Raw genomic sequence first — 11,737 nt, 5'->3', positions numbered from 1 at the left:
TAAGAATAAAGCTGGATGTGGTGAGCACACCTCCAGTGTCGGGAGGCAGAAGCAGGTTGGGAGCTGGGAGCCAGCCAGAACTCCAGATTTAAGTTCCCCAGTCGGGGCTCTATGATAGACTCTCTCAGTAAACAAATAAATAGTTGATAAAAATAAAATCTTAAAATAAAAAAAAAACACCACATCTTTCTCCCTCAGTCATCTCAGGCTGTTCCAAATCAGCAAAACTTCCACACGGCTCCTTGTTCCCTTGACCAGGCTTTCTGTGGTAAACCCTGGTCCCATCCAGCCACCAGCGCCCCACCCAGTACACTTCAAAACCCAGCCACACAAGGCTATTGACAGAGCCCTCAGGGCACCAGGAGAGTCTGGCCCCATGTGAGGAGTCAGCCCTGCTTCACAGCAGCCCGGCAGGCACCTGGAGGGAGGAGGAAAGAACCTGAAGTTCTCCGGTTTGGGCGCAAGCCCAAGAGGAACCAGAACCCAGACAATCACAGGGCACATTTCATGCCCTCTGGCCACTGGGCAGAAACCCAAGGGAAGGCCAGGCCAACTTTTCCTGGAGGTAGGCCCAAGGTGCACTAGGGGCAGACAGCCCTGACAAGCTCCATAGCTTCTCTGGGATGGGTTCCTCCAAAGCAAAGGGGCAAACCCAGTCATGTGGCTGCAAGCTGAGAACCAGGGAAGGGAGTCCCAGACACCAGGCGTTGTAAGCTCTGTGGTGCCACCGGGGGTTGAGCCGACCGACCAGCCAAAGGCAAATTGACTGGGATGTTCCAATCAAGGCAACCAGGGTTTGCTCAATTATCCAGCATGCCCTCCAGCACACGTACACACATGTCCTCGCAAATCCCTGGGAGGGAGGGAGGGGGGAGAGGGGGGAAGGGCGGGCGGGCAGCCCAGACATTTCCAGAGTTAGAAAGTGGGTGGGGCTGGAACATGAGTTCATCTGTTTCCTGCCCACATCTGGTATAAAGGGAGCCTGGAGCCACAGGACGGCACAGCTGGAGCAAGCTGCTGCACAGCCGCGAAGGAGGACCGCCGCACTCCCGCCTCCGGCAGGACGCAGCCAACCACAGCTGAGCAACAGCCAGCAAGCGGGAAGAGTCAATCACAGGACACCTTGGAAAACTCCAGGTAGGAGAAAGGCAAGCTCTTTCCTAAGGCCTAATTACGTTAGGAAGGTGACCTTCCCTTCCCAGAAGGCTGCCACCCTCGTTTTACCTCCGTTTCTTTTCCGCCCTGTTCTGGAACTCCGCAGCCTTTAGCCCACCCAGGACCGCAGGTGGTCGAGAAAGATGGTCAAACTCCACTTCTAACCCTGGATCCTAGAAGCGAAGATGCTGTCTCTCAGGGCCTCCCCAGAAAACCTCCCCTTTCTCAATTTAGCAAAGAAACTTTACTGAAAAGAAAAACCAAGCCAGGCGGCGGTGGTGGTGCATGCCTTTAATCCCAGCACTCGGGAGGCAGAGGCAGGCGGATCTCCGTGAGTTTGAGGCCAGCCTGGTCTACAAGGACTAGTTCCAGGACAGCTAGGACTGTTACACAGAGAAACAAAACCAAAAAGAAAGAAAGGAGAGAAAGAAAGAAAGAAAGAAAGAAAGAAAGAAAGAAAGGAAGGAAGGAAGGAAGGAAGGAAGGAAGGAAGGAAGGAAGGAAGGAAGGAAAAAATCCAAACCAAAACTTTAAAAATTGCATTTGTATGTGCATGCATGTATGTGTGGTGTGCGCATTCGTGTGTCACAGTTCAAGTGTGGAAATCAGAGGACAACTTTCAGGAGTCTGCTCTCTCTGCCATGTGGGTCCCAGGACTAGACCTCGGGTCAGCAGACTTGGTGGCAAGTGCCTTTACCCACTTGGCTGTCCTCCTGGCCCCAGAGAACTTTTTCATACTGCTAAATGGAACAAGCAGTAGTTGGGGAATTGTGATAAGATAAAACAAACGAACAAACCAACTTGTAAATCAAAAGCTGTCATTATCCAAAGTCCTCAGTCACACAGAAGGGAAGAGAGACACAGGGGTGCTTCTCTAAGATTTCCACAGGTCAAAAACGAGGGTGGCCTGGGATCAAAAATCAGGTAGCATCTATGGGCAGTAATGCATGCCTGTAATCCCAGTACCTGGGAGAATTGAAACAGGAGGACCCTGAGGTCAAGACTCTGTCTGGAAAAGATGGAAAGAATTGGTTGGAGGCAGAAGGGGGTGACCTCATCATCCAATCCCACTATGGAATCTTAATGAATGTGAATTTACCAGACTGATCTCTTACAGGCTAACACAGAGAACCTAGCCCATGGCTGAGGCACCACGTCCCGCTCCGGGATGTCTTCCAGAATCCTTTCCTTATCAGATTCTCTCCCTTTTATCCTAGGATGCAGACGCCAGCACTAGCTTGCCTCACCCTGGGCCTGGTTCTGGTCTTTGGGGAAGGCTCTGCTTTACATCACGAGTCCCACACAATCCACCAGGCCACTGACTTCGGCGTCAAAGTGTTTAAGCATGTGGTGCAGGCCTCCCAGGACCGGAACGTGGTTTTCTCTCCCTACGGGGTGTCTTCCGTGCTGGCCATGCTGCAGCTGACCACGGCAGGGAAAACCCAGCAGCAGATCCAGGATGCCATGGGATTCAGAATCAACGGTGAGAGACGGGGCAGAGCGAGAGGGGGAGAGTCACGGGGTCCTCACAGACTAGGGGCCAGAGCAAACAGAGCAGAGAAGGTAGAGAAGACTCACTCCAGCATCCCCCAGTCGGGCCGTGTGCAGCTGCAGTCCAGGGTCCACCCGTTTTCTCTGGTGTACCAGCCAGTAGGTACAGAGCATCCAAACCATGCTTATACCCCCATGACGCTGGGGATGCAGCTTACCTAGCATGCACAAGGCCCTGGGTTCCATCCCCAACACCAATAAAACTGGAGATGGTGTACAATGACCTTAACTCTTGAAAACCTCAGCTTTGTTGTCTATAAAATGGGGGAATGCCTGAAAACGTGTCTACCACACAGGGTTAAGGTGTAATAGGATTGTGAACTTGAATTACTTGACAACACCGTTATTATACAAACAACCTAGCTAGGTATGGTGGTGCAAGCCTGTCATCCCAGCCCACGGCAGGCTGAGGGGGCGGGGTTATGAATTCAAGGCTAGCCTAGGCCACATAGCAAGTTCCACTCCAGGCTGGGCTAGAGAGCAAGACCCTGTCCCGAAACCAAACAGAAGAGCAAGACAAACAGGGTGGTGGCTCGTGCTTGTAAGGCCTGCACCTGTGGCCCTTAGGAGGACTGTTGGGGGTGGGGGCGGTGGAAGCAAACTTGTGCTCATGGTTTAAGAACTGAGAAGAATGTTCTGACGTAAGGAAAGTATTAGGAGCTGAGACTTTTTGGGGAAGGATGCACAAAGGGTTAAGATTTGAGAGCTGAGTCTAACAGTGTATGTTCTTAACCCCAGCACGGGGGAGGGGAAAGCAGAGGAATTTCTGTTAGCTTCCAAGATATCTAGGGCCAAATAGTGAGGGGCAAACCGGTCTATGCAGTCTGGGTTACTGTGTGAGACCCTCCTGGGAGAGGAGTGTGGAGAGGAGAAGGAAGAATGAGAGAGGGAGACAGCATAGTGGTACCCACCCTTAGTCCCAGGAGGCAGAGGCAGGCAGTTCTCTGTGAGTTCAAAGCCAGCCTGAACTAAACAGTAATGTCTGACTACCCAGAGGTGTCTTGTGAGACCTGGTCCCCCAAAAAAAAAAAATTAACAAAAAAACAAGGAAGAAGGGAGGGATGGTGAGAAAAAGGGAGAGAGAAAGAAAGAGGTACAATTATGTTCCTCCACTGACCGCTGGAGGGATGAAAGAGCCTCATCCACCGGAGCGGGGCGAGGTCTTTGGGAAACCTGGTCCAGACGAAAGCCCTTGGCTCAACAGGAGAATAACGGATCCTGTTCTGGTGCCTCTACAGAGAAGGGTACAGCTCCCGCCCTCCGTCGGCTGTCCAAGGAGCTCACAGGGCCATGGAACAAGAATGAGATTAGCACTGCGGACGCCATCTTCGTCCAGCGGGACCTGGAGCTGGTCCAGGGCTTCATGCCCCACTTCTTCAAGCTCTTCCGGACCACGGTGAAGCAGGTGGACTTCCTGGAGGTGGAGAGAGCCAGATTCATCGTCAATGACTGGGTGGAGAGGCACACCAGAGGTGAGTGGTGGGGAGGCACACCAGAGGTGAGTGGTGGGGAAGGCAGGCCAGTCCCGAGGTGCGTGCAGAGGAAGGGAATTCCATGTTTAATTCACCTATCCTCAGTTCTCACTTTCGGCTTTGTATTTGAGGATAAAAGGCGAATGTTTGTCCTTTTCCTCTCTTCCTGTGGTGCTGAGGATGGGAGCCAGGACCTCATGCATGCTAGACAATCCTCTACCTCTAAAGCCACATCCCAGCCCCTCACAGGGGATGCTAGGCAGGGGCTCTACCACTGAGCCACACCTTAGCCCCTCACTGGAGGATTCTAGGCACATGCTCTACCACTGAGCCACACCCCAGCCCCTCACTGGAGGATTCTACGCACATGCTCTACCACTGAGCTGTAACCCAAAACCCTGTTTGTCGTGGTTAGGCTTTTTCATAAGATCACTCAGAGCTGGGTGTAATGGGTCATTCCTGTAGGAAAATCATGAGTTTGGGGTTAGCGTGAACTACACAGTAAGATCCTGTCAAAAACAAAAACAAAAAAAAAAAAAAAAAAAAACACTAGAGAGAGAAAACTAGACAATTTAAACCATTACATATACCTGTAGTTCTAGCTACTCCACCCCACCTCCAAATAAATAAATAGTTAGATAGATAGATAGATAGATAGATAGATAGATAGATAGATAGATAGATAAATAAATAAAGCAAACAACAACCAAAACCCACCAGAGCCACCAAGATGGCTCCACAGGTAACGGCTTTTATCGTGAAGCCTGGTGACCTGAATTTGATTCCTGGAAGCCACAGAAATGGGGAAGCGAGAGAACCAACTCTGCATAAGTCGTCCTCTGACCTCCACTTGGCATGCACGCACCCCCACACACCTCATACTTGCCCCCCGGCACAATAATAATAAATATTTTTAAAAACAAATAAACAAACAGAAGCAAAGCCAATGGAAAGACATGACCTTCACTAAGAACAGCAGTCACTGCCGCGTGTGTGGACAGGCCTCCAAGATTACAGCTTAGGGGCCGAGAGGAGAGGTGTAATGAGAGAAGGCAGAGGTGTCTAATTCTGGTGCTAAACTGGATCCCAAAGCCAAGAAAAATGTGGCGAAGCCAGGGATGTGGCTCATCCTATCATCCTAGCTCTTGGGAAGCTGAGGCAGGAGGACTACCATGAACTCAAGGCCAACCTAGGCTTTGGGGTGAGCTCTGGAGTAGGCTGTACTATGAAGAGGAAAAAGGGGGAGAAAGAGAGAAGGGAGGGAAGGAAAGAAATGGGGGGTATTGAGCTGGAAGACATCCCAAGACTCTTAAAACAAATTGACCCATTTAACCCCCAGCAGCTCTTTGCATCCCTTCAACGGACACCTGTTTGAGAGCAGGGAGTAGCAGGGAAGCACCGAAGATGCTTAAAAGCCGTCTCACCTTGCTTTCCCTCAGGTATGATCAGTGACTTACTTGCCGAAGGGGCTGTGGACCAGCTGACACGTCTCGTGCTGGTGAACGCCCTCTACTTCAATGGCCAATGGAAGACCCCCTTCTCAGAGGCCAGCACCCACCACCGCCTCTTCCACAAATCTGACGGCAGCACCGTCTCTGTGCCCATGATGGCTCAGATCAACAAGTTCAACTACAGTGAGTCCAAGATCCCCAGTCCCTACCTTTTAACAACAACAGACCCTTGGGCAGCATCCAGTGTCTCTGTCAGAGGGAGGAAGATGGCAGAGAAGGTAGACGCACCCAAGTTATTACAATGACTTCCCAAGCAGGACATACTGAGATAATCCAAGAAGCAGGAAAAGTCCCAGCTTCTTTCATGCTAGGTGAAGCCGAAATGGAGACGGTCTTCCTGACCCACATCTGCCCGACCGACCGTTAAGCCCATCTCTTCTCCTAAGAGGTTTCTAGTGTCGTTACCTGAGGCGAACAAGCCCAGTGAGAGGGGAAAGCTGTGTGGAAGTTGAGATTTAGATGAGGATGGGGATAATTAGTGGCTGGGGTCAGACAGAAATCAGTGAAGGTCAGGAGGGAGAAAATGGGAGGATGTGGGGGTGTGGCTTAGGGAGGAGGCTCACCCAGCATCAGTAAAGCCCTGGGTTCCACGCTTAGCTCAAAAGCCAGGTGTGGTGGAGAGTAAGTTCAAGGCCATCCTTGACTACGTAGCTAGTTAAAAGATGAAAGGAAAACATTGGAATGGCATGTAGAGTGGGTGACAGACCTCCAAAACTAGAACAGAGAGCTCGGTCTTCTAGAAGGAGAGAAAACAAGAGACGCAGGAGGAGCGTTAGGGAGGAATCCACGTGAGCTGGAGCCATTTCCAAGGTGCCATCTTGGTTCTTCCCAGGTGAATTCACCACTCCTGATGGCCACTACTACGACATCCTGGAACTGCCCTATCATGGCGAAACCCTCAGCATGTTCATTGCGGCGCCCTACGAGAAGGACGTGCCTCTCTCTGCCCTCACCAACATTCTGGATGCTGAGCTCATCCGACAGTGGAAAGGGAACATGACCAGGCTGCCCCGGCTCCTCATCCTGCCCAAGTAAGCCATCCCACCCGCCAACACCCTAGTCCCGACATCCGCCATCTCTCCTGAAGCCACCGTCCCCATGGGCGGTTTCCCAGATGGGGAACACCCGCAGGGAAGGGACTTGTGTGGGAGGCTGATGGGAAATCTTCTAGCCTGGGTTTGATTATGGTTTCTTATATTTCATCATCACACTTGGAGAATGTCTCTACTGTTGGAGAGGAGACAGATTTTTATAAAATCCATCCCCGCAGAAGCCATGCACCAAAAACCCAGTCAAGAGTCCACCGAAGTGGAGGGTGCAAGCCTGCAGCCTCAGTGCTTGAGAGCTCGGGCCTTGGCTACGGGAGCAAGACAGCTGAAGCCATAGCTCAGTTGGTAGAGTGTTCGCATGCCATGCATGCGTGAAGCCCCAGGTTCGAACCCACACAGACCAGGCATGGGGGTACAAATCTGTAATCCTCACACTTAGGATAAGGCCAACTTGGGCTATGTGCGGCAAGACCCTATCTCGTAAGGGGGAGGGGTGCAGGGAAAGGGGTGGAGCTTAGTGGTCAGGGTGCTCACCTCCCATAGGCAAAGCCCTAGACTGGATCCCCAGCGCTGCTGCATAACCCCAATCTCGGCACGAGGGGGCTGGAAGCAGGAGGATCAGGGGTTCAAGGTCACCCTCCTGCTGTTCCTAATTACATGAGACCCCTTAAAAAAAAAAAAAGAAGAAGAATTAAAAAAAAAGAGCAGCCAAAAGAGGAGCTGGAGAAATACGTATGTAGGGGCTTCTAAATTATTCTCCGGCTCGCTCCCATCCCCATGTCCTCCCTTGCGCACCATCCACTCCAAGACCAGGCAGAGGAGCAGCCACAGATTCAGACTGAGACTTAATTTTTCCCCTAATCCTCTGCAGAATCAAAAGGGGTGGAGAGGGTTGTGTCTGGGTAATTCCAGAATTATAGGGAAGCTCCCAGCCCAGACTTCCCCTAAACTCCCAGATGCTCTAATGCCAGGCTTGGAGAAAGGGGGGGATTGAGTCGCTTTAGCTCCCGAGCTTCCAGTGCCTTCCTCTCTCATCAAGATGGAGATAATGAGTCATTGCCCTGGTGGGGAGCAGAGCCCCCCCAAAGCCTCACTGTGTGAGTCGCTCAGAAACAGCCTGCAGACCACAGTTACCCCAGCACCCGCACAGGACGATGTGAACCTGTCCCTCTCCCGCAGTCAAAGGGAACACAATTATGTTCTAACTGCTGTCTTATTTGGGGAAAGTCGTTAGTCACAGGCTTGAGGGGGTGGAGATGCTGCACTTTGCTCATTAATAATAGACGTTTCTGGCAAGGAGGGGGGAAAAAGGCCCGACCCCCCCACCTAGCCAAATGAGATTTCAAAGACTTCTAATCCTGTCCTAGGGTGCTGGAGGCAGGGGGATCCCTTCAAGGTCAGGGCTGGGGAAGTAGTTGAGTTAGCTGACTGCTTGCCTAACTTGGAGCTCCTGGTTTGGACCCACATAAAGCAGGCATGATGGGGCACATCTCAAACCCTAGCACCAGGAGGGAGAAGCAGGGGCATCAGGAGTTCAAGATCATCTTGGTTACATAATGAGTCTGGGGCCAGCCTGGGCTACATGAGCTCCTGGGTCAAGGCAAACAAAAGCCAGGCCTTCATGCTCACGTCAGTTTCTACCCCATCCCACTGCCCTAGCGGATACCTGGTAGGTCCTGGGAGAATCAGCCGTTTGAGGGTCACACTAACGCTGCTCCCTGCTCCTGCCCACAGGTTCTCTCTGGAGACTGAAGTGGACCTCAGAGGGCCCCTGGAGAATCTGGGCATGACTGACATGTTTAACCCAGCCCAGGCTGACTTCTCGAGTCTTTCTGGTGAGCTAGAAGCCTCCCACTTTATTACTTCCGCAGGTCAGAGTCCCCTGGAGAGGACAGAGTGGTGGCTAACCTGCCCTTTGTGTTCTGTTTCCCTCTGTTTCAGACAAGGAGCAGCTCTCTGTAGCCCAGGCCCTGCAGAAAGTCAAGATCGAGGTGAACGAGAGCGGTACAGTGGCGTCTTCCTCCACGGGTGAGTGTGGCTCTGCCAGGGTCGGCCCACCAACCTGGGACAGCAATCGCCCTGCAGGGAGCTAGAGCAGGTCCATCACCACCCTTCCCCAAACCTCCTCCTCATGTGGAAATGGATCCACTTCCCCTGGGACACTGCTGCCCCATCCATGGCTCCTGGGGTCCCAGGATGTGACAGTCACCCCAAAGGAAGACCTGAGGTGTTGCCGCAGTGGAAAGTGGATTCAAAGAGTGTGCTTAGCAGTATGCTAAGTGTGGCTCAGTGGTAGAGCCCCTGCCTAGAATCCCCCAGTGAGGGGCTGGGGTGTGGCTCAGTGTAGAGCCCCTGCCTAGAATCCCCCAGTGAGGGGCTGGGGTGTGGCTCAGTGGTAGAGCCTCTGCCTAGAATCCCCCAGTGAGGGGCTGCAGTGTGGCTCAACTATAGCACTCTTGCCTTAGCATGCCCGAGGCTCTGGGTTTCACACCCACTACTGGTTTCCTTTAAAGCACCTGAATATCATCTGCCAGTGCTGCCCTCAGATAGACTGGTGTCACTGGATCTCTTGGGATCACACCAATGACAGCGTCCCTCTAACCCTAACACATGGTTTCTTCTCTTTCAGCCATTGTCGTCTCAAGCCGCATGGCCCCTCAGGAGGTGGTTATGGACCGACCCTTCCTCTTTGTGGTTCGGCACAATCCGACAGGTGAGCAGAACCCCACAGCACTCTCCTCCCCTCCCGCTATTTCTTCAAAACCATGATAGACCTGCCCACCATGTAGATGTCGCTCGAGCCTTTAAGGACTCAGCGAAGACTCTGGAGCTCAGTTCCGTTCCATCCCAGCACCCCGTCATAGCCCACCCAGCGCCAGGACCCCAGTCCTAACTCAGTCACTTGCCCTTCACTCACCTGCTCTGATTCTCACCTGGCAATGCATGATTCCTCCACCCGCAGAGACAAACCTCTTCATGGGCCAAGTGATGGAGCCTTGATAGCCGGAAGAGAGGCCTTCGCTCGGGATGAAACTGGAGCTGTTATAAGCAGAAACTCTGAAGAAGAGAATTATTCTAAGTGTTCTTTTGGGAGAAGGAGAAGGCATTTCTTTTTCCCTTCTGGCCAGCCTCCCAGACCTCAGACTCTCGAAGGGGAAAGTGTCTAACTCCCTCACTGGAGGCAGACTCCCCTGATCCACAATGGTCTCTGATCCAGACCCTCGACCTCACAGAACCTTCATCTGTTCGTCTTTCTCGCGTTCAGCCTTTGGACCCAGGTCCCACCAACTCCCCAGGGGGCCTCAGGGCTTTCCCTCAGCATGCTGGGGCAAAAATCACACTGTGGCCATGTCTTGCACCGTCTGCCACTGCTGGGGTGGGTGGCCACAGGCAAAGGAAGAAACGCTGCCTTATCTCAAGGTCCACCGTGGGAAGGACCACCTTGCCCAGCTCCGACGGGCAGCAGATGGACAGAATGGGTGTTTGCCCAGTATGGAGCAAAGTTTGCCCAGTTCCTCTTGTCCCTCCCCGACACAGCGTGCAGAGGTTCTTTCAGAGTGTAGGTGACTTGTTTACATAGCTTCTTTATCTTCACTCACAAACAGTTTTCTTTTGGGAAGGGAAAGAAAGATCAGATGTGTGTGTGCCTGGCTCTTCATCCGCAGTCTCCCTGAGGGGGTGCAGGGGAGATGCCGGGGGTGTGCTTGACTATTTATCTCATTCTTCCCCTTGTATGCTTGTTGGAAAGAAGAAGCACTATTAAGAAAAAAACGCATTTTATTTAAACCATGGCACACGGTGTCCCGTTTGGGGTCTATATCCCTGTCTCTCAGGAGCCTCACTCCACAAGCCTGCCCTCCTGGTGGTCCCCGTGATGGGGCTCACACCGCCGCCTAGTGGCGGCCTAACGCACCCTTACCCCAATGCTCCCCACCCCCGCCCCTACCCCCACCCTCCGTGGCTTTTTTTCCCTAGGGACCTTGCCAAGGTGATGCTTGGCAGCCCACGTTAAAGGAAGAAGAGGAAGGAAAAAAAAAAGATTGGGTGGAAGAGAGAGATTTGAGGGAGGGCAAAGTGGTTTCAAATTTTCCAATACATTCAGGAGCAGAATGGCAAAGGGACTGTGTGACCTAACAGGACAGAACTTTCTCCAGTTACTGGGTGACTCAGAGCCGCACTGGTGACTCACTTCAGTGTGTCATTTCCGGCTGCTGTATGTGAGCACTGGACACGTGGGGAGGCGGGGGAGATGAGAGAGACAGCCAGCTCCCGGTCAACCACCTTCCTCCGATAATCATTTTTGAAAGCCTCCTTAGCTGGGGGTATGATCAGAAAACCAATTTACTGAAAAAATACGCAAGAAGGTACCATGAATGCAATCTCACAGCAGGCCACTCTGCATCCATTACGCCTCCACCGGAAAGAAAAACAAAACTCATTCTTTGTGTTTCCCCTTCTCTCCCTCTCCTTCTCTCTCTCTTTTTCCTCTTTTTGTTATGCACTGGACAGCCATACACCGTGTACCCACAGGGGCCCCAAATGTGGGCATGAATGTTCTTGAATTTTGTTGGTAACAAGCATTTTTTTTTTCACTTTTGATATATAAGCAGGTAAATATGTTTTCAAAAACAATAAAAACGAATTATATGCAAGCAACATTACTTGCTTTTTGCCTCTTTCCTTTTGCTGAACACAAGGGGTCAAAACCATACTGGGGGCTGGGACGGCTGAGCGGGTGAAGCATTTGCCACACAGGGCTGATGACGCGATTTCAAGCCCTGGATCCCACATGATGGAGAGGGAGAACTGACCCCTGGAAGGTCATCGGACCTCCACACACAGAACATGGCACATGTGCCCACACTCACCCACGCAGACAGTGAGGATGGGAGAGAGTTAAGGGGCAGGCAAGATGGCTCGCCTAAAGACCCGAGTTCAATCCCCAGAACCCACAGGTCAGGAGGTAAGAACCAACTCTTGCAAGTTGTCCTCTGACTTT

At 52.1% G+C, this 11,737-nt stretch overlaps 1 protein-coding gene across 1 annotated transcript; it reads left to right on the top strand.

Moving 5' to 3' along the window:
• Positions 1 to 975: 975 nt before the first annotated feature.
• On the top strand, positions 976 to 11,396 carry Serpine1 (serpin family E member 1). Its single transcript, XM_050127876.1, has 9 exons — positions 976 to 1,137; positions 2,373 to 2,638; positions 3,945 to 4,178; positions 5,618 to 5,812; positions 6,522 to 6,720; positions 8,473 to 8,573; positions 8,680 to 8,766; positions 9,368 to 9,451; positions 9,701 to 11,396. The coding sequence occupies exons 2-9, from the start codon at positions 2,374 to 2,376 to the stop codon at positions 9,736 to 9,738; spliced, it is 1,203 nt and encodes a 400-aa protein (XP_049983833.1). The 5' UTR covers positions 976 to 1,137; position 2,373; the 3' UTR covers positions 9,739 to 11,396.
• The last annotated feature ends 341 nt before the right edge of the window (positions 11,397 to 11,737 follow it).

Source organism: Alexandromys fortis, unplaced genomic scaffold (genome assembly GCF_014885135.2).
Source record: "Alexandromys fortis isolate MF-2015 unplaced genomic scaffold, M_Fortis_MF-2015_v1.1 scaffold_291, whole genome shotgun sequence".
In the NCBI taxonomy this organism is placed as follows: domain Eukaryota; kingdom Metazoa; phylum Chordata; class Mammalia; order Rodentia; family Cricetidae; genus Alexandromys; species Alexandromys fortis.
This window is presented reverse-complemented; position numbering and strand designations above follow the sequence as displayed.

Coding starts and splice junctions, on each gene's coding strand:
- Serpine1 (XM_050127876.1), top strand. CDS start 2,374: ATGCAGACGCCAGCACTAGCTTGCCTCACCCTGGGCCTGGTTCTGGTC. Junction 2,639..3,944: donor CATGGGATTCAGAATCAACG/GTGAGAGACGGG, acceptor GTGCCTCTACAG/AGAAGGGTACAGCTCCCGCC. Junction 4,179..5,617: donor GGTGGAGAGGCACACCAGAG/GTGAGTGGTGGG, acceptor GCTTTCCCTCAG/GTATGATCAGTGACTTACTT.